Source organism: Chiloscyllium plagiosum, unplaced genomic scaffold (genome assembly GCF_037043375.1).
Source record: "Chiloscyllium plagiosum isolate Xiang-an unplaced genomic scaffold, Cpla_swu_hap1 HiC_scaffold_26, whole genome shotgun sequence".
Classification (NCBI taxonomy): Eukaryota; Metazoa; Chordata; class Chondrichthyes; order Orectolobiformes; family Hemiscylliidae; genus Chiloscyllium; species Chiloscyllium plagiosum.
Window position 1 is genome coordinate 7,976,731 of NW_028270164.1, and position 23,071 is coordinate 7,999,801.

At 42.9% G+C, this 23,071-nt stretch overlaps 1 protein-coding gene across 1 annotated transcript in view; it reads right to left on the reverse strand.

Annotated features, from left to right (window-relative positions):
- The window catches only part of slc60a1a (solute carrier family 60 member 1a), a 65,616-nt gene that overhangs the window by 15,033 nt on the left and 27,512 nt on the right, over positions 1 to 23,071 (reverse strand). The window contains exons 3-5 of the mRNA XM_043716380.2: positions 18,996 to 19,238; positions 12,336 to 12,495; positions 235 to 350 (exon numbers count right to left, since the gene is read on the reverse strand). Coding sequence (XP_043572315.1) covers positions 235 to 350; positions 12,336 to 12,495; positions 18,996 to 19,238 — 519 coding nt within the window. The remainder of the gene's footprint in view (positions 1 to 234; positions 351 to 12,335; positions 12,496 to 18,995; positions 19,239 to 23,071) is intronic.

Below are 23,071 nucleotides of genomic sequence, written 5' to 3' on the forward strand. Positions count from 1 at the left end.
CCATCCCAATCCCAGTTCATGCTGGGGCCCTCCACTGTTTCCCTGCCACCCACCCCATTTGTTTGCCGCACCCTCCTCACTGCATCTCCTGACACAGCCACTCCACAGAAAGCAGCTCACTGCAAGTTCTCAATATGAGTTTGCAACAATTAAATGAACATGCATACAGGAAGCAGGAATCTCACAGGGTTCCTTCTCTTCTCACAAGACACCAACAAAGGAGCGGGTACGTACCAAAATCCCGTCGGTCATAAAAAGCACAACAGCCCCAATAATGTGGACAACAAAGAAAGTACAAGGAGCTTCCTGAAGACGCAGTCCTTTGAGGCAGTCGATAAGACCATCAGGCTCTGAAAATGGAGGAGAAGAAAAATAACAAAGATTTCATTTACAGACAGGAATGGCTACATAGAATATACAATACAGCAATAGGCCACTCGGGCCAACTGCAGTCCATACTGGTGCTCTATCCTTTTGAGGACAAGTCCATCCCTCTGCAAGGAGGTTGCCTAAGGCTGACCAAAACAATTCAGCACTATGAGCACCAAGACAAAGTTTATGACCACGTTATCCTGTTATCACACCCGCTCCATTAAATTCCACTCATGGCATCAGTCTGGCTACACTTTTACCTGGGGCAATGCATTGTGAGTTTAAATCTCAATCCAGAGTTCAGAGCTCGGTAATCTGGGTTGAGATTTCAATAGTGCTACCGAAGGAATACTGCACTGTCAGAGATGTGACTTGTTTGGATTAATTTTAAGAACTGCCAACTCAGGCATGTACCGAAGGGGTGCAGAGGAGTTCTCCCTGGTGAGCTTGCCAATCTTTAAATCGGCATCATGCAAACAGACCGGTTAATCATCATCACATTACTACAGGCCATTCTGTTATAACCTATGTTTCATAAAGCAATTGGCAAACTGGGGACAGTTTCTACAGTGCCAACTTTTAAAACATGATTACATTGCCAATACTTTAAGCGCTGTTTCCAAAGCATGAGCTTGCCCAAGAACGCAACCATCACATTACAGAAGAACTGACTATATCTGTAGCAGCTTGCTGTGTGCAAATTGATTGTCACATTTCCTATAAAGTGCAGTTCCTGTTCCATTACAAGTGCTATACTGACTGAAAAGTGATTTGAGATCGTGGAAGGTCCAACATAAATGCATGTCTTTCTTTAAGTTTCATGCATCTTTATGATTGATGTCCTTGGGCTATTTAGAATTCACCTTGACAGGATCCTGATAAAAACTAACAACATGAGCAACTCAGCATTCTTGAACACTCTTCTTCTGCTAGCTCTACTGCTGAGAAGGACTAGAAAAATTGGAAATGCCTGCATTTCTGAGTAAGGTTACCAACTTTGGTTGAGTGTATTCCTGGGAGGTTGTGGACTGATCCTACTCCAGAAACCTCAGTTTGCAACTAATTTTGAGGGCTCTTGTGGTACAGAGGTGGTCCTTTGGGCCAGAGGACATGGGTTCATAGCTCCACCTGCCCCAGTGGTGTATAAAGTAGGCAAGCAGGAGATTGGAACACTACAGCAAGCCAGGCAGCATCAGGAGTGACTTTCCCACCTCCTGATGCTGCCTGGCTTGCTGTGTTCTTCCAGCCTCTTATTGGTCTACCTTGGATTCCAGCATCTGCAGATTTTTTTGTCCCTAACTAGCGGGGTGTAACAACAGGTTGATTGTCCAGCATCTATGCTGAAACTCGGATACAACACTGCGTCATCGGAGGTGGCTTTTTGTGCGAGACCCTCGCCATTCTCTCAAGGTGAATGCAAAAGATTATGTGGTGGTATGTCAGAGAGGAGAAAGGGAGCTCTCCCCAGGGTCCTGGCCAAAATTCATCAATGTTTAAGCAGCATCACTAAATCCGATTATCTAGTCATTAACACATTGCTCTTTGTGGGATCTTACCATGCACATATAGACTGCTCTCCTGTCTACACGACAGTGGTCACACTTCAAGAGTATTTCATTGCCTAAGAAGCTCTTTGGGGGTAGTGAGACACTTTAAGTCTTTCCTTTTCCTGGATATATTTCAGGTACAAGTATCTTTATGATAAACTTTGGATATCGATGAGATTTCAAGATGGTAGTGATCCCAATGAAACAAAAATAAAGAACTTCACTAAATTCCATTTGAAGGTTGAAGCATTAGGTGTTTCTCCAGCCCTGATAAAATCAAGGAGCTAACGACCGGTTTGCAGTTTCACAGTCACCAGATAAACTGGCTTCAAACAGCTTCACACCGTTTCAAAACCACATCACAAACAATAATCATCTGTCATCTAACCGAAGTGGTGCAACACAGAAAAAGGTCATTCACCTCATCCTGATCTTTGCCAGCTCTTGGAAAAGAGCATTCCAATTGGTTCCACATTCACCTGCTTTGTCCCCATCGTCCCTAAATGTTGCCCTGTCTGGTCAGATAACCACAGCTTTGCTCTACACAAAAGGGAGATCTAAACTTTCACTCTAGGTAAGACAGGAACATCAATGTGGCCTGGGATGTTATTTGTTGCAAAATATTTGTTAACCACAGACCTCATTCCAGTTGCTATCATACCTTGCTTACTGTAAACACATATTGTTGTATCTCCACCCTGTCATTGTAATCTCCCACTCTCATTTTTCTTCAATATACTCCTCCTCCATCTTCACCTCCTGAAGATAGAAAATGGTAGTTGGGGTACAGATTTTAAGCAACCTCTCTGACAGTGTTATGGTTCCCAATATCTCTTTGTCTAACTTGGTATCAAAATGTAGTTTTACTCCCCAGTGAAGTGCCTTTAGAGGTTTTGCTGTGGGAAAGCTTCTCTAGAAATATGAATATTCAACCATACAAATTAGGAACAGGAGTAGATCACCTAACCCCTCCAGCAATAAGGCCGTAGCTAATCTGATTAATCCAGACTCCCCGCTACTCCCAATAACATGTCACTCCCTTTCAAATCAAGAGTCTTTCCATCTCTGCCTTAAAAATATTCCAAAGTCTCACAAACTTCAAGGGAAAAAAACCTCCTCATTTCTGCTTTAAATAAGCAATCTTTTATTTCCCCTAGTTCTAGATTTTCCCACAAGAAGAAATATCCTCTCTACATCCACCTGCCAAGACCGTATACACTTGTCGTTTCTTTTTGTAACCACACAGACAGGATCTCGATGTTTCATCTGACTAGCCATTATTTTCACCTGAACCTAATCTGTCAGCACCCTAATACTGTCACCACGCCCGTGTGTGGCACAGTGGTAGTGTCCCTGTCCCTGGACTGGGAGACCTGGTTTCAAGTCCCACTTGCTCCAGAAGCATGTAATAATATCTCTGAACAGGCTGATTAGAAAAAATGGGTTAAATTTAAAAAAACGTCACCATCATCCAACTCATTGGAGAGAGATGACTGATGGTGGTTTAACCTGAGGGTCACCATGCCTCAGGTGAGGGGAGACCTTTAGAAGGAAAGTCTTTTATGGTCATCTCAGCTGGTGCAGGAATTGAACCCACGCTGTTGGCATCACTCTGCATTGCCAACCAGCTGACTGAAGTAACTGCACTGAGGCCAAGTCACCCTTTATTTACTTGTGCACAGTACATTGGCTGTTGCCAGACAGCTCCAAGTCAATCCCTGAACTGAGGAGATTGTAAATCCCCTGTTTATTTCTGGGTTTTTTTCTCCTTATAAGCCCCCACGCTACTGCTAATCAGCAGTAGTGCTTATTTTAATCCCCTGTTTATATCTGTCAGCCTGGACCCCCTGATTGGCCCAGGTTAACAACTCCAATCAAGGATCTCAGTCAACAAAATTGACCTGGTTCCAATCACGACACTGACTGAACTAACACCCAAGCAATGATGATGAAAGAACAAATTTGCATTAATCTCGCAAATTCTCAGATCATCCCAAAGCACTTCACAGTCAATGATGTAATTTCAAAATGTTATCACTGGTGTAAAGTAGGAAAATCAGCAGCCAATCTACACATAGCAAAATACTGTAAATAGCAATGTCTGATAAATAACCAGATAATTATGATGATGTTGTTCGAGAACTTAATGTTGGTCAGTCCAATGCTCAAGTTCTCTGTTACGACGTGCCATTGGAATTAGCTTTTCTACCTCAGCAGTAAGACAAGGCTTTCATTCAATGTCCCTTTAATAAAATGCCACCACAGTGCTCCCTCTGCATCACACAGAAATGTTTACCTGGGTTACCTGTTCAAGACACTGAGTGAGTCCTAAACCCACAGCCCTCTGACATGGAGGTGAGAAAGCTACCAACTGAACTAACAACATTCCTCAGAGAAAATACTTTATGGTGCAATGATATATGTAGGTTAGTTTTTATCCTTAATGGCACTTATGACATTCTCTCAAGTGCCAGAAGGGTCAAGATAAGAGGTTGCATTTAGTTGCTGAGCAACCACAGCTTGGCTCACTGGATGTGATCAGTGACACTGACTGTTTAAAAGGTTGGGTTTACAAATTATCAGTCCACACAAATCCAGTAGGTCACTTAAGCCTTATACCTGTTGGCAAGAAACACAATAGACTTCACCCTAACAATGGCTTTTTAGTCAATGACCTTTAACCAAAATAAACTTCACATCACCTCCTACTTGTGTGCCTTGTTGATACATTTCAAATAAAAACAAAATTTCCATTTCCATAAGAGTTTGTATGACCTCAGGATGTTCAAAAGCAATTCACAGACAATGAAGCTTTTTGGAAACGCAATCACCTCTGTAAATCAATAGCTGCATCTCAGCAAAAGTATTTAGAATATCCACATCATTACCTGCCCTCTCCCAGTCCTTCCTCATTTTAAGTCATTTGTTCATTCAAATTAATCTATTCATCCAAGAGATATGGACGTCACTGGTTAGGAAGCATTTATTGCCCACCTCTAATTGCTCAGAGGGCAGTTAAGTCAACCCCATTGCTGTGGGTCTGGAGTTACATGTAGACCAGACCAGGTGAGGATGGCAGATCTCCTTCCCTAAAAGGACATTAGCGAACCAAGTAATTTTTTTCCCTCCAAAAATCTACAATGGTTTTGTGGTCATCATTCGACTCTTAATTCCAGAATTGTTATCGAATTCAAATTCCACTATCTGCCATGGTGGGATTTGAACCAGTATCTCCAGAACATTAACTGAGTCTGGATTAATAGTCCTACAATAATATCACTTGATCATCACCAACATGAACTCCCTCGTGACTCAAGACTACCAAGCACCTGTTCCTAGAGCTGGGAATAGGGTTTCTGGGGATTGTCAGGCGCTTGGGTGTTGGGATGTGATGTACATGTACCTTTAAGGGGCTGTATCCAAAACATTGTCCGTCACTACCTATTGTTAATGGAATGAAGCAGCAGTCCTATTGGTCAGACATGTCTACACAGCCACCCAGTTAGAACTGTTGGCATACAGTCTAATCTCGAAATAAAGAACCCACATTATGACTTTGCCAATTCTTGTTGTGCAATTAGTACACAGGTGATAAACAGAAGAATATGATGCTAGGAAACAGGAAAACCTCAGTCAGCCCCAAATTTAAATCAGGAGAGAAAAGAGCAGCTGGAGGGAATAAGGGAGCAACATGTGGAGTGTGAGTAAATGGTTATCCCTAAAACTTAATTTGTTTATTGATCTTGTATGATGAGGTACTGGTTTTCCAGATTTTCAACCTCTCTGGTTAGTGGGGCTTAGCAGTGCAGGCAAGAGATATTCCTTACTAAATCCCTACAGTGTGGAAGCAGACTATTCAGCCCATAGAGTCCATACCATCCTCTGGGGAGCATCACACTCAGACCCTCCTATGCTTGTAACCCTGCATTTCTAATGACTAACCCACCTAGCCTGGACATCTTTGGATTGTGGGAGGAAACCAGAGCACCCGGAAGGAAACCCACACAGACACAGGGAGAATGTGCAAACTCCACACAGACAGTTGTTTAACAGTGGAATTGAATCCAGGTCCCTGGCACAGTGAGGTATTAGTGCTAACCACAGAGTCACCATGCCGCCCCAAACTCCTACGGATCTGATCATTGGACATTTGACCACAAATCAGAATTTTTTAACATTATTCATTCATTAGATAAAGAACATTGACTGGCCATCCTGAATTGCAGAGAGAGTAGTTAAGAGTCAACCACAATATTGGAGTCACATGTAGGCCAGACCAATTAAGGTTGGCAGATTTTCTTCCTTAAAGAATATTGGGGAATCAGGTGGGTTTTTCTGACAATTGACAGTGGTTACATGATCACTGTTAGACCAGCTTTTTGAAAAAAAAAACATTGTTACTGAATTCAAATATCACCATCTGCCTAGGCTTCAGGATTACTGTTCCAGTGTCAGTGGCACCATATCACAGCCTCCCCTAGAATGCCTGGTCACTCAAAGAATCCCGACAGTGCAGAAAGAGGTCATTCAGCCTATTGAGTCTGCGTATTCAAGTCTCTCTCTGCCAGTCGCTTTATGGTACAGTGTCTGAAGTAGGGGAACCGGGAGAAGGAGGATGGATTATTGTTCTGTGATGTTGGCATGCCCAACAGATTCATATTCCAATCCTGTGAGATCCCGTGGCTAATTCACAATGTTGGGTAATCCTAGCTCACCACACTGCTAAGGAAATACATTACCGAGAGTTCCAACAAAAGTACTCTAGGACGAGAAGTGGGAAGAGGCCAAGTTATTGAAGTTAGGGTTGTCCTTCTTAAAGCAGAGAAGGTTAGGAGGAGATTTAACAGAGCTGTTCAAAATCAGCGAGTGTTTTCATATGGTAAATAAGATAAATTTAGTTCCACTGGCAAAGGGTTTGGTGAGTACAGGTTAGCAAGACTTGCATTTATATGGCACCTTGCAAAACCACAAGACAAGCACCCCAGCTGGACTAGTTTGAGCAGTTCCGGATGCCTCACTACAGGAAGGATGTGATAGCGCTAGAGGGGGTACAGAGGAAGTTCACCAGAATGTTGCCTAAATGGAGAAATTGAGTTGAAAAGTGTGGCGCTGGAAAAGCACAGCACGGCAGATAACATCGGAGACGTTTTGGGCATAAGCTCTTCATCAGAAGTTGAGCATTAAGGTAAGACTAGACAGGCTTGGATTGTTTTCTTTAAAACAGAGAAGAATAAGGGGGGGGGGGTAGGATTGAGGTGTAAAAGAATGTGAGGGTATGGACAGGGTGGATAGAGAATTGCTGTTCACCTTAGTTGAGGGGTCAATCATGAGAGGGCATAGCTTTAGGGTAAGGGGCAGGAGATTCAGAGGAAATCTGAGAAAAAACCTTTTCACTCAGTGGGTGGTGGGAATCTGGAACACACTGCCTGGGAAGGTAGTGGAGGCTGGAAAACTGACAACCTTTAAAAAATATTTGGATAAGTACTTCAAATATCATAACATTCAAGGATATGGGACAACTGCAAGAAATTGGGATTAATGCACTTTTAGTGGTAATTACGTCAGTGCAGATTTCTTGGTAATTACGTAACTTCAAAAGTAGCCAATTTGCATGTAGCAAGTTAGCTCAGTTAGCTGGAAGGCTTGTTTATGATACTAACCATGTGGAGAAAGTGAGGACTACAGATGCTGGAGATCAGAGTTGAGAGTGTGGTGCTGGAAAAGCACAGCAGGTCAGGCAGCATCCGAGGAGCAGGAGAATTGATGTTTCGGGCATAAGCGTCCATTCATGACGAAGGGCTTATGCCAAAAACGTTGATTCTCCTGCTCCTCGAATGCTGCCTGACCTGCTGTGTTTTTCCAGCACAACACTCTCGGCATTAACAGTATGAGTTCAATTCCTGCACTGGCTGAGGTTATCATGAAAGGCTCTCCTTTTACTGAGGTGTGCTGATCCTCAGCTTAAATCATCACTAACCATCGCTCTGTAAGGAGAAAGCAGCCCTATGGTCTGATAAGACTAGGGCACCTTCACCTTTACTGACCTAGATAGATTTTTACAACAATCTTAGATGGTAATCTTTTATTCAGAATTGATACAACCAGTGAACCTGCCGAGTCCGCCCCTCCTGAAATAAGTGCACACAGTAGGTGTGGTCTCACAATGCCCTATATGGGCGGCAAGAATACCACACATTTACACTCATCCCTGTTTTAATAAAAGCTCACTAGTCTGCTCATTGCATGAACAAGATCAGTTGTTAACTGGGTGAAATCTTGACTGTGAATGGCGGATGTAAATCCTGTGTCCTTGACTGTACATAACACTGCCAAGGGCGTGGTGCTGGAAAAGCACAGCAGGTCAGGCAGCATCAGAGGATACCTGACCTACTGTGCTTTTCCAGCACCACACTCTCGACTCTGATCTCCGGCATCTGCAGTCCTCACTTTCTCCTGTATGCAACACTGCTGCTATTTAAACATAGCAGACTGCATCCAGCTATTTACACAACACAACTGCAATGTTTTGCAAACAGGTTTGAAGATTATCAACCTCCCTCACCTTTCCTGATGCACCACAGTGTGTGTTCACCATTCAGTTCTAACCTCAATGGTTCTCACCAACCGCACTGCAAGAATTGTTCCATCACCAGGAGCTTGCTGTGCACATTTTCGAAAATATAACAATGACTAAACTTAAAAACATACTTCAATAGCTGGACACTGCTTTGGAATGTGCTGAGGTTGCAATAGGTGTTACAAAAATGCACAGTCTAATTCTATAAACAGCCATGTTAACAGTAATGGGGGAGATGCCATACTGTCCCCCCTTCTTGGAATGAGTGTTGCATGTGCTAAGGTTCAGTACTTTTTGGAAAATGTATAGCACACTGAGCCAGGAAGATGGCAGCCTTATGGAAATGCTGCTGGTTATGAACTCCAGTGACCTCAAGCTAACATTCCGGGCTCCTGGGTTGAAATCCCACTATGCAACTGGAGATTTCACTCGAGTTTTAGAAAGACTATTTGGCTCTGCACTACCATCATTCCACCTCACCGCCCAGTTACATCTTCCATGTTCATGTCTCATTCATGTAACCTTGTACTGTCCAAGACAGCTCCACGTCACCTCATACGTGGCCTTTACTCCATGATCATATCACAGCCACTCACCCAGTACGCTCTGGGGCATGAGCTATGCAAAGGTCTTTTTTTTAAAATTCCAGACAGGTTAATATAAATCTCACATATACATATTTAATACAGTAAAATAGCCCTCATTAATGAAACACATTCAAATATTGAGAATCCCCTCCAGCAGTCAATCTACTATAAAAACAAACTTTGATTCAGTGACCATGTCAGACAGTTTGATCCTTTAATACCACTTTAACACTGTCAATTAAATGTGAACTCAGCAAACAGCAAGATCATACAAACAGCTCATTATAGCCCATTGATTAATGAATAAAAATGACGGAATGTGAATGAGGGAAAACTCCTCTGAACTTCTTTGCTAAAGTTCCACAAGAGTTTTGATGCCTAGCGGAGAGGGCAGATTGATCTCTGGCGAAACATTTAATCAGAAAGACTCTCTAGCACTCGCCCAGCAACTGCATTTTATGCACGAGACTCTGGAGGGGGGGTTTGGACCCACAATTTTGTTTCACAGAAGCAGATTTTACAAAGACGCATCATACAAAGCCAGGAGGACAATTCCATGTAGCCACACCGCAGCAATCTTCAATGCTTTGAGAAGCAAGAAGACAGGGTGAGAGAGCAGGAAGATATTGTAAAGCATTTTAGAATCTAGGTAACAGTTAAAATCTATTACTTTTAAATCTAATATCATGGAATATAGGCCAAAACATATCCAACAAACTGCAAGGGATTATTATCATTTGGACTGATAATAGTTCACTAAGTATAGCATTGAACAAGATAACTGCCAAAGAAGAGTGTGAAGTTCAGTCTATTTGTTTAACAAGTGTAATTAGCATGTTCTGTGATAACCGGTTCATATCTCTTGTTGGTACAGATTGACCACTCTGGAAAGAAAATTTAAGTTCTCATCTTTAACTGCCTACTTCAGCAGCGTTCCAGAGAAGTGATGGCAATCCGCCAACCCTGTACTCACAAACTGAAAACAACGTGAGGGAGGTGTATGAACTTTCGGGAAGGTAGATTCTGTCAGAGGCACAGCAAATAATCACGAGCCTGTACCTGTGTATACCATCTCTCCCCTCTTATTCTGAAGTCATTCAGGGAAGGTTTAGGAAAACAAACTTTAAGAGATTGTTTCCAAGGGACTGTGGAATTCAGTGGCATGATGGATTGTAGAAACCAGAGCTGCTTTCCTTACAGGAGGCTGGGGTAAGATTTGACAGAAATATTCAGAACTAATGAGGGTCTAAAATAGGCCAAATAGAGAGAAACTGTTACCATTAGTGGAAGGATTAAGAACCAGACCATATGAATTTAAAATAATTGGCAGATGAACAATCAGTGACATGAAGAAAACTTTTGTTTTAATGCTCTCAGTGGTTATGATGTATAATGTGCTGTCTGAGAATGCAGTAATGATAGAGATGGACAGGGTAGTGGCAATATCATAAGATTAGCTGTCTTTGATATGGTTACTGAATAGAAGTTTATTTGTTTTTATATAGATTGACCACTTGAGGGGGATTCAAAATCTTTGAATACATTTCACGAATGTGTTATTTTACAGTATTAGGCATGTAGATGTGACAGACTGAGCTTGTAACCCAGAACCCCAGGCTAATGTTTTGAGGACACGTGTCAAATTCATACCACGGTGAAACTTTAATTCAATACGGTTCTGAAATAAAAGTTGCCTAATGGCAGCCATGTAACTATCATTGTTTAAAGACCCATCTGGTTCACTAATTCTCTTTCAGTAAGTGAATCTGCCATCCTTATCCAGCCTGGTTTATACTTGACTCTAGACCCACAGCAATGTGATTGACTCCTGCCTACCCTCTGGGGAATTAGGGATGGTCAATAATTGCTGGCCACATCCCAGAAATACATTTTTAAAAAACAATTCAACTATTGGTTTCAAAAGAGAATTTGATAAGCATCTGAAGAAAAAGTGTATGTGGGTCTCCTGGATAAGAGTGAGGTTGTATGACTAGCTGGGTTGCTTGTGCAGAGAGTGGGCATGGATTCAAACAGTGAGTGGGCTCTTTCTGTGTCATAACTATTCCATGATTTTATGTATATGTTGCCAGTTCTCTATCTCTGCATTTCACAAACATACATAGTCAAAGTCTTCTGCTCTGGTGTTTTTCACTCACCTTTCTCTGTCTCTCAGACCCAATAGTGCCTACAACTACATAGTACCTTTCACAACATCACAATGTCCCAAGGCATTTTTTGGTCAATGAAGTGCTTTTGAAATTTAGTTCCTGTTATCACATCAGAAATCCAGCAGCCAATTTGCAAATGGAAATCTCCACAATAGTAAAGCAGATAATGATCAGATAGTCTATGGTTTTTGGGAGATTGGCTAAGAGACTGAATAGAAGCTATACTATCTTTTTTAAGAAAGTGCTTGGAGACGTCGGACAAGAGGCAGGGTGCTGAATTTGCCACCTGATCCAAAGGCTGCAGCAATCTGACAATGCAGCAACTCTGAGTGCTACACAGACCCGGTCAGCCTGAATTATGTGCTCAAATCCCTGAAGTCAATTTCAAACCCATGTCCTTCTGACTTCATAGAATCCCTACCATGGGGAAGCTGGCCATTCAGCCATCAAGTCTACAGTGACCCTCCAGAGAGCATCCCACCCAGCTATGCTTATTCTGCATAACCCTGCATTTCCCATGGCTAACTCATCTAGCCTGCACATCCCTGGACACTATGGGCAATTTAGCATGGCCAATCCACCTAACCTGCACATCTTTGGACAGTGGAAGGAAACCAGATCACCTGGAGGAAACCCACACAAACACAGGGAGAATGTGCAAATACCACACAGACACAGTCACTGGAGGGTGGAATCGAACCTGGGTCCCTGGTGCTGTGAGGCTGCAGTGCTAACCACTGAGTCACCATGCTCTCAGACAAAAGTATACTGCACTAAATCAAGTTAACATACCCGCATGAATATATGTGTGAAGACAAAGTTGAAAATCACACGATACCAGGTTACAGTCCAATAGGTTTATTGGAAAAAAAACCCTTTTGGAACGCTGCTCCTTCGTCAGGTAACTGCTTCGAAAGTTTGTATAAAGCTGTTGGATTATAACCTGGCATTGTGTGATTTTCAACTTTGTCCACCGCAGTCCAACACTGGCACCTCCACATCATGTGTGAAGACAGATACACCTGCACACATACATTTTACTCTGCGCTGATATTCCACCTCTTTGTGCACACTCTTGACTAACCTTTAGCATGCAATGTCTTCTCCTGTCCTGGTGCTAATCTGTCCATCTGCAGATCAGGGGGAAGTTCCTCAGCTGGTAAGAGTGGTACACTTTTCTTTCCACAGCAACCCCCAACTCCCTGCTTACACATCAGGAAAAGTACAGCAATAGGCACTGGCAGCTGCAGAGAAACAAAAAAGTATTGGTTAAAATAAGAAGAGCTATTATGAGCACCTCCCAAGCATTGTCTGTACTCAGCCATTAAAATTAGAATGCACACTCTATTAGCAATGGCACTGAGAAATAACAGGTTCAAACTTTCTTCTGTGCAAGATTGATGGCTAGAATGTTTTTTTTTACATTTCATTCACGGTACATGGGCATTGCTGACTAGGCCAGCATTTATTGCCCATCCCTAATTGCCCAGAGGACAGTTAGGTTCAACCGTATTGCTGTGTGTCTGGAGTCACATATAGGTCACACCAGGTAAAGATAACACATTTCCTTCCCTAAAGGATATGAGTGAATCCTGGTGAGCTTTCCAACGATCGAACACTTTCATGGTCAGTATTAGACCTTTAATTCCACATTCTATATCGGATTCAAATGTCACCCTCTGACATGGTGGGATTTGAACATAGGTCTCCAGAATATACTTAGCAGATCTGAGATAAAGAATCTTTTGCAAAGACAGAAATTGCTGGAGAAATACAGCAGGTCCGACAGCATCTGTGGAGAGATAGCAGAGTTAATGCTTTGAGTCCAGTGATTCTTCTTCAGGACTGACAGCAGGTCAGGCAGCATCCGAGGAGCAGTGGAGTCAACATTTTGGGCATAAGCTCTTCATTCCAGAGTCTCTGTAAAGAATCATTAAATGGCTGGCGCTTTTAAAAAGTCAACACAGACATGATTGGCCAATTGGTCTCCTTCTGTGCTATACAAAAGGGTTTTATTTGAACTTTTGTTGGATCTTCTAATCACCATCCTGTGACTGTTATTGGAAAGTATGAAAAGTACTGTAACACAAGTAGAATAGCCAAAAGAATTAGTACATCTTGGCTATAGACAGTCAGTCAGATAATTAGCCTGAGCATCTTATGTCCAGGAGTAAACTCACAGAGTGCTTCATCACACTGTGTTACTCAAAGGGAAAGGCTGAAGGTGAGATTGGTAATAACATCAGGGGCCCTTGTGATCTGAACTGGAAATGGTGCCCTGTATAACGGCTATCACGTATGTGCCTCCATCGCTCCTCTCTGAGGGACCTGACACTTGGCTGGGATGCAGAAATATGAAACATCGAATGCCCTACCTCCAACCTTCCCATCTCTGGGTTAAATGGAGATGGGCTGTGAGCAGGCAGCTAGATTTCTCCCAAGTAGTGAGTTGGAAATTTCCATATTTGAATGAAGTTCGAACTTCACTTTTTACCCACGGTGACAGATTGTGTGTCTCTGGTCTTTAAAACCCCAACAGCTTTGTGAAGGAAGCGAATGTTTTGGCAACACTGCCTGTGGCTGTGAGGATCAAGTTTGCTTTTCTCAGCCCCACAAACCTTCCTTCTCCCCCTTTATTAAAAGAAAGATGATTGACCTGGAAGTTAATTGCTTCTCCTGCTATAGATGGCCAATCTGTGGGCCATTTTCTGCATGTTGTTCAGACCTCCAGAATCTTTCGCAAAAAAGTCTTTAATGGGAGCCCACTACACTGACATGAGGGTCCCGGAGAAGGTACAAGTGATTTGCCAGAGTGATTCCAAGGATGGGGAAGGGGAAATTTTAGCTGCAAAGTTACTTGGAAAAGTGGAGGTTGCTTTTCTTGGGATGATCGAGGTGTACAAGATGATGACAGGTTTGGAGACGGTAGGCTAAGAAAAGCTGAGCTGATGGCACAAAGACTAGACTTAAGGTTTTGGGCAAGAGATTCAGTGGAAATTGTGAGAACGAAGACAGCAAATATTGACAACCTGGAACTTGCTGACTGTGACTGGGGTGGAGGCAGGGATAATGAGTGACTCCAAAAGGAAGCTGGATGCACACACGAGAGAAATAAACTCTCAGGGCTACAGGGATACAGCAATAGCCACTGGCTGGATTATTGTACAGAGAAAAAGCATGGGGAGAGGCTGAATAAGCTGGGGCTATTTTCCCCTGGAGCAGCAGAGGTTAGGGGTGACCTTATAGAAGTTTATAAAATCATGAGGGGCATGGATGGGATAAATACACAAAGTCTTTTCCCAGGGGTGGGGGAGTCCAGAACTAGAGGGCATAGGTTTAGGGTGAGAGGGGAAAGATATAAAAGAGACCTAAGGGGCAACCTCTTCACACAGAGGGAGGTGTGTGTATGGAATGAGATGCCAGAGAAAGTGGTGGAGGCTGGTGCGATTATGACATTTAAAAGGTTTCTGGATGGGTTTATGAATAGGAAGCTTTATAGGGATATGGCCAAATGCTAACAAATGGGACTAGATTAATTTAAGATATCTGGTTGGCATGGATCGAAGGGTCTGTTTCCATGCTTCCATTGATTGACTTCCATCTGTGCCATTTACCTCATGCAGATTAAAGTGAAGAAGCAAGGATGACAAAAGATCAGTGTCAGGAGTGACATTGAAATTTTACAACCAGTTCTTAGACAGTAGATGGAGAGCACTTAAGATTGAAATAAACACAGAAGTGGAACAACACTGAATGAGACTATTCGACCCATCTTGTCTGCACCAGCTGTTCAGTCAAGATCTCTTGCTTTTTCTCCAAATCCTTGTACATTGTTGCTGTCCAAATAATTGTCCATCGCACTGTGGAATGCCTCAATTGAACCTACAGCCATCACATTTCATACCCAATTACTTATTGAGTGTGAAAGATTTATCTCCTTTTTCTTTGCTCTTTTTACATATCACTTTAAATCTATGCCCTCTCATTCTTGTCCCTTTTAGGAGGGGAAACATTTTCCCCCAATCCACTCTGTCTAGCCTGCTTATGATTTTGGAAATCTCATCAGATCTTCTGTCAACATTAGTCAGTCTCATCAAATCTTCTGTCAACTTACTGGCGACAGTAAGGATTACAGATGCTGGAAGAAATATTCATTTTCCTGTCCCTCAGATGACCTGTTGTGCTTTTCCAGCGTCACCTTCTATCAACCTTCTTCTCTCCAAAGAGATCAGTTCCAATTTCTTTAATCTCTCTTCCTAACTTACATCAGCTTAAAAACAGCAAACTGCATTCAATTATCAGCTCACAGTGCAGCCTGGCAAAAAAATCAATGGATGACACAAAGCCTTTGGTGAACAATATGTTTGGAATAATTCCTAGCTCCAAGTAATGATTTCTGCCAGCACACAACTATGACAGGATTAAAGTAAATTACTTGTCAAAGTCAACAAAATGTTAAATACTCAGAACCCTCTTACTGATAAATAATTAATTGCAACATTAGATCTGGACCCAGAATGAAGGATTTTGAATGGCGGGGAAAGTAATAAGCAGATGACACTGACTTAAGGTTTTTAAAATTCATTCGTGGAACATGGAAGTTAGTGGCTGAGCCAGCATTTATTATTGCCAATCCCTCGATGCTCTTGAGAATGTGGTGGTGAGTTGCCTTCTTGAAACATGTGCTGCTGTTACATCCACAATGCTGTTGGGAGAGAATTGCAGGATTTTGACCCAGTGACACTGTAGGAATGGCGATATATTTCCAAGTCAGGATGGTGATTGACTTGGAGGGGAACTTGCAGGTGGTGGTGTTCCCATGTATCTGCTTCCCTCGTCCTTCTAGACAGAAGTAGTTGTGGGTTTGGAAGATGCTGGCTAAGGATCTTTGTTGAGTTTCTACAGTGTATCTTGTCGGTGGTACACGCTGCTGCTACTGAGAGTTGGTGGTGCTGGTAGTGGATGTGGTACCAATCAAGTGAACTGCTTTGTCCTGGATGGTGTCAAGCTTCCTGTTGGAACTGCCCCCATCTAAGCAAGTGGGAGTATTCCAACACATTCCTGACTTGTGCACTGCAGATGATGGACAGGCTTTGGGGAGTCAGGAGGTGAGTTACTCACTGCAATACTACTAGCTTCTGACCTACTCTTGTAGCCACTTGGTTTATGTGATGAGTCCTGCTGAGTTGCCGGTGAGTGGTAACCTCAAAGATGTTGATAGTGGGGGAACTCAGTGATGGTAACACCACTGAATGTGAAGGGGCAGTGATTAGATTGTCTCTTGTTGGAGATGGTCATTGCCAAGTGGCCAAAGAACCAGAGGGGCAAATCTTCTTTTCTAACATGGTAGAATTTAATGGCTTAGAACATGTTGCCTGAAGAAAAGGCAGAAGAAAATTGAATAAAGCAAGAAGAGACCTACATTTATTCAGCACCTTTCACATCCTCAGAGATTCTGAAGCACTTTGTAGTCAATGACATATGTTCAAAGTTTAGTCACTGCAGTGCTAACTCTCAAAGACAATTAGGTGGAACTGACCAAAGAACCAGCACACAATATGGGCAGAATGGCCTTCTTTCATACAACTAACATAAAACATTAATTTAAGCCATTCAGCCCCTCTAATCTGCTCCATCATTAAGTAAGATCAGGCTGCGGCCTCGATTCCACATCCTACTCTATTGGCAATAACCACTGACTCCCTTCGGAGTCAAGAATCTAATAACCTCCGCTAAAACCGAAACAATGACCCCGCCTCCATCGATGTCTGAGGAAGAGTTCCAGAACCTCACAACTTCCTGAGAGAAAATGTTATTTTCATCCCTCTCTTAAATGGGAGAGCCCTTCATTGCTTAAGCTGTGCTCCTTATATTTTAGTCCCACAAACAAAACACCCCCTTAGTATCGATTCTGTCAAATGTCCTCAGGGTCTTACATATTTCAAGAAGATCACCTCTCATTCCTCTAAACTTCCAGGGACATAGGCCCAGCTGATCCAACCTTTCCAGGTAATGTGACACCTCTATCCTAGATACCGATCGAGTGAACCTTCTCTGAACTGCTTTGAATGTATTTGCATTCTTCATAAAAGAAGGGTGCCTGATTGTTTGATTCTACACTTGCCTGGATCACGTACAGATTGCTTGGTTAAAGAAGCAACTGGGAAAGAGTCATACTGGACCTGGAATGCTAACTCTGTACCTCCACAGATGCTGCCAGACCTGCTGAGGTTCTCCAGCAATTTTGCATTTGTCACAGACTATCTGGGTGATTTGTGTATTTGCCATTTGCGGTACCTTGTGTACAAATTGGCTGCCATCTTTCTCGCCTTCAAGAAGTGTTTGGGTTTAGAGGTGGTGGTGGTTTAGGTAGTTCCAGATTAGGGTATGTCCTATACGTTGTGGGGAGGTGATGACCTCAGGGTATTATCAGTGGATTATTAATCCTAAAAGCCCAGAAATGGGCTGGGGAACCTGAGTTAAATCCTACAATGGCAGATGGTGGAATTTCAGTTGGATTTAAAAAAAAATCTGGAATTAAGATTCCACTGATGACCATGAATTGATTGTTGCAGAAAAACATTTGGGTCGCGAATGTCCATCAGGGAAAGGAACTGCCGTGCTTATCTGGTCTGGCCTATGTGTGACTCCAGACCCACAGACTCTGAACTGCCATCTGGACAATTAGGAAAGGACAATAAATAAGCCAGTGATGCCTTCATCCCATGAATAAATAAACAAAAAATATGGAAGTACTTCCACAGATAAGATCTTCTTGACTGGTTCCAACTATCTGAGGGGATCAGAAATGAATTTTCAGAGGAGCATTTTCTCTTTGGGATTTTGTTCTTTTTTTTAAAATTCATTCATGGGATGAGGGCATCATTGATTAGACCAGCATTTATTATCCATCCCTAATTGCCCAGAGAGAAGTTAAGAGTCAACCACATTGCTGTGGGTCTGGAGACACGTGTAGGCCAGACCAGGTAGATTAGATTAGATTAGATTACTTACAGTGTGGAAACAGGCCCTTCAGCCCAACAAGTCCACACCGCCCCGCCGAAGCGCGACCCACCCATACCCCTACATCTACCCCTTACCTAACACTATGGGCAATTTAGTATGGCCAATTCACCTGACCTGCACATCTTTGGACTGTGGGAGGAAACCGGAGCACCCGGAGGAAACCCACGCAGACACGGGGAGAATGTGCAAACTCCACACAGTCAGTCGCCTGAGGCGGGAATTGAACCCGGGTCTCTGGCGCTGTGAGGCAGCAGTGCTAACCACTGTGCCACCGTGCCGCCCACAAGGTAAGGATGGCAGTTTCCTTCCCTGAAAGACAAAAGTGAACCAGATGGGTTTTGCCCAACAATCAACAATGGATTCATGGTCATCATTAGATCCCTAATTCCAGATTTTTGTTAAATTCAAATTCCACCATCTGCCGCAGCAGGATTCAAGCCTGATCTCCAGAACATTACCTGGATCCCTGGATTAACAGTCCAGTGATAATACCACTAGGCCATCAACTCCCCTGAACTGCCAAATCTGCAGGATGGGCTGGAGGTAAAGTGGGGGTCGGCTGTGGCAGAGGAATGGAGTGCCCAGAGGGCTGAGGGATGGGAGATTCCATTAAGGTGTCTGGGTCAGGCTTCATGGACCAGCGAGCTAGTCTTTTCCTGCCTGTCACCACTGTCCGCTCACTTCAGTTCATATCTTCCTTGATTTGGTCATATCTTACATTGATCAGGGCCATGATCCAGAAGGCGTAGGACACTTGCGAGATGACAAGTCCGTCAGTCGGCAGCACGAACTGGGTCTCATTGACGACATGGTGGGGGACCAGGGACTTCCGAATGTGGGTCAAGTCAGAGAATGTCCCGTTCACAGTGCGGTTGTTCTGTATGCAATTTGTTTCGGAAAGGAAAGGATCAGCTATCATGGGGCTGAGAAATGCCCCAAAACCAACGCAGAAATGGAGAACCTGTTAGCAAAGAGAGAAGGAAATCGTCAAGCCAAGTCAAAAGATTTCCATCAATCAATCAATTAAGAAAGAATGAAAAACTCTTAAAATCACGATTCTTTTTTTCTCCTTTCTATTTGTTTAAGAAATGAGCCCCACAGGATCACTGAAAATTCTCCCTCTGGGGATGGTATCCCAATGTATCTGCTGCCCTTCAAAGAATCCCTACAGTGTGGAAGCAGGACATTTGGCCCACTGACCCCCTGAAGAACATCCCACCCAGACCCACCCCCTACACTTCCCATTGCTAACCCACCTAATCTGCACAGCCCTGGACACTATGGGCAGTTCATTATGTCTAATCTACCTAACCTGCACACCTCTGGACTGTGGGAGGAAACCTCCACAGAAAAGGGAAATGTGCAAAGTGACGCAGTCACCTGAATGTGGAATCGAACCCAGGACCCTGGCATTATGACATTGCAGTGTTAACCACTGAGTCACCACACCACTCAAAGAAGATAATGAGGATATCTCAAAGCATCAAGAAATACAGCCCAACATATGCCTGCCCAAAGGTAACATTATGCTCTAATTTGGAGATGCCGGTGTTGGACTGGGGTGTACAAAGTTAAAAATCACACAACACCAGGTTATAGTCCAACAGGTTTATTTGGAAGCACTAGCTTTCAGAGCGCTGCTCCTTCACAACAACCACCTGATGAAGGAGCAGCGCTCCAAAACCTAGTGCTTCCAATTAAACCTATTAGACTACAACCTGGTGTTGTGTGATTTTTAGCATTATGCTCTAAATCAGTGTTTTTGTATCAAACAGAAATTCAAGTGTTTTTACATGAACTACATTTAAATCCAGTTAATAGAACTCTGCTGTTTGACTTGTTCGCATTCCTGTCCAGTAAAGGGTTAACCTTTTCTAAAACAGAAAGCATCTGACTGGAAAATTAGAAGTCCATGTTTAAGATTGTGAAACTCAATGGTAGGTGTAACTTAAATAATTTGCATAATGTAAACAATGTAGGACAGAAATGCCGAGCAGTTTCTTTACATTCAAAATAGTATGACATTTGAAGTGAGCTACATTTTGCTCAGAGTCAAGCAAAACACAACAAGGAGAAAGAACTAAATATGCAGAAAATAAAGCCCACGTTCCTGTCTGACCTTCAGTGTTAGAGCTTTAATTCATTACAGCGTTTGCCTTTAGCTGAGAGGTTTGAATAAAATTCAGATCAATTATTATCCTCATGCTAATTCGTTGAAAATGGTTCATTCAAATCACTATTATTACTTCCAAATAAAATGCCAATATTAAAGCATGAGAAGCAGGGTTGAGTTAATTTATGTCAAATGCACCTGCTTTGTTTCCAGCCAGCATGACCCATGTTCTTATACAAACAATAATTTACCCTCAAATCCTTCCCCCTTGTCAGGCACAGTGCAGTTGGAGGTTTTGCTCCCTCATTGTCATCCTAGAGTGCTTAGGGACTTGTTTTCACTATTTTCAATTTCTTCAAAAATTCACTCCAACTAAATGGCTAGACAGCATTTAAATGTCCATTCTCATTGTTGTAGAGTCAGAGTCATACAGCATGGAAATATACCCCTCGGTCCAACCAGTCCATGCTGAACATAATTCCAAACTAAACTAGTCCCACCTGCCTGCTTCTGGCCCATATCCCTCCAAACCTTTCCTACTCATGAACTTGTCCAAATGGCTTTTAGAGTCATAGTCATAGAGATGTACAGCACAGAAACAGACCCTTCAGTCCAACTCATCCATGCCAACCAGACATTCCAACCCAAACTAGTCCCACCTGCCAGCATTCAGCCCATATCCCTCCAAACCCTTCCTATTTATATACCCATCCAGATGACTTTTAAATGCTGTAATTGTACTAGCCTTCACCACTTCCTCTGGCAGCTCATTCCACTCACGCACCACCCTCTGTGTGAAAAAGTTGCCCCTTAGGTCTCTTTTATATCTTTCCTCTCTCAACTTATGCCGTCTAGTTCTGGACTCCCCCACCCCAGGGAAAAGACCATGTCTATTTACCATATGATTTTATAAACCTCTATGAGGTCACCCCCTGACGGTCCAGGGAAAACAGCCCCAGCCTATTCAGCCTCTCCAACCCTGGCAACAATTCTTGTAAATCTTTTCTGAACATTTCAAGTTTCACAACATCCTTCCAATAGGAAGGAGACCAGAATTGCACACAAATATTCCAAAAATGGTCTAACCAATGTCCTGTACAGCCGCAACATGACCTCCCAACTCCTGTACTCAATACTCTGACTAATAAAAGAAAACACACCAAATGCCTTCTTCACTATCCTATCTACCTGCGACGCTACTTTCAAGGAGCTGTGAACCTGCACTCCAAGGTCTCTTTGTTCAGCAACACTCCCTAGGGCCTTACCATTAAGTGTATAAATCCTGCTAAGGTTTGCTTTCCCAAAATGCACCATCTTGCATTTATCTAAATTAAACTCCATCTGCCACTTCTCAGCCCATTGGCCCATCTGATCAAGATCCTGTTGTAATCTGAGGTAACCTTCTTCGCTGTCCACTACACCTCCAATTTTGGTGTCATCTGCAAACTTACTAACTAGACCTCTTAAGCTTACATCCAAATCATTTATATAAATAATGAAAACTGGCGGACCTAGCACTGATCCGTGTGGTACTCCACTGGTCACAAGCCTCCAGTCTGAAAAGCAACCCTCCAGCACTACCTTTGAGCCAGTTCTGTATCCAAATGGCTAGTTTACCCTGTATTCAATGAGATCTAACCTTGCTAACCAGTGTCCCATGGGGAACCTTGTCAAACACCTTCCTGAAGTCCTTATGTCTACCGCTCTGCCCTCATCAATCCTCTTTGTTACTTCCTCAAAAAACTGAATCAAGTTTGTGAGACATGATTTCCCATGCACAAAGCCATGTTGACTATCCCTAATCAGTCCTTGCTTTTCCAAATACATGTACATCCTGTCCCTCAGGATTCCCACCACTACCGATGTCAGGCTCACTCGTCTATAGTTCCCTGACTTGTCCTTACCACTTTGCTTAAATAGTGGCACCACGTTAGCCAACCTCCAGTCTTCTGGCACCTCACTTGTGACTACTGGTGATACAAATATCTCAGCAAGAGGCCCAGGAATCACCTCGAGCTTCCCACAGAGTTCTCAGGTACACCTGATCAGGTCTTGGGGAGTTATCCACATTTATGCGTTTCAAGTCATCCAGCACTTCCTCCTCTGTAATCTGGACATTTTGCAAGATGTCCCCATCTATTTCTCTACAGTTTATATCTTCCATATCCTTTTCCACAGTAAATACTGATGCAAAATACTCATTTAGTATCTCCCCCATCTCCTGCGGCTCCACACAAAGGCCACCTTGCTGATCTTTGAGGGGCCCTATTCTCTCCCTAGTTACCCTTTTGGTCCTTAATGTATTTGTAAAAACCCTTTAGATTCTCCTTAACTCTACTTGCCAAAGCTATCTCATGTCCCCTTTTTGCCCTCCTGATTTCCCTCTTAAGTATACTCCTACTGCCTTTATACTCTAAGGATTCACTCGATCTATCCTGTCTATACCTGACATATGCTTCCTTCTTTTTCTTAACTAAACCCTCAACTTCTTTAGTCATCCAGCATTCCCTATAACTACCAACCTTTCATTTCACCCAAACAGGAACATACTGTTTCTGGATTCTCGTTATTACTTTTCAGAAGGCTTCCCATTTTCCAGCCGTCCCTTTACCTGTAAGCATCTGCCCCCAATCAGCTTTTGAAAGTTCTTGCCTAATACCATCAAAATTGGCCTTTTTCCA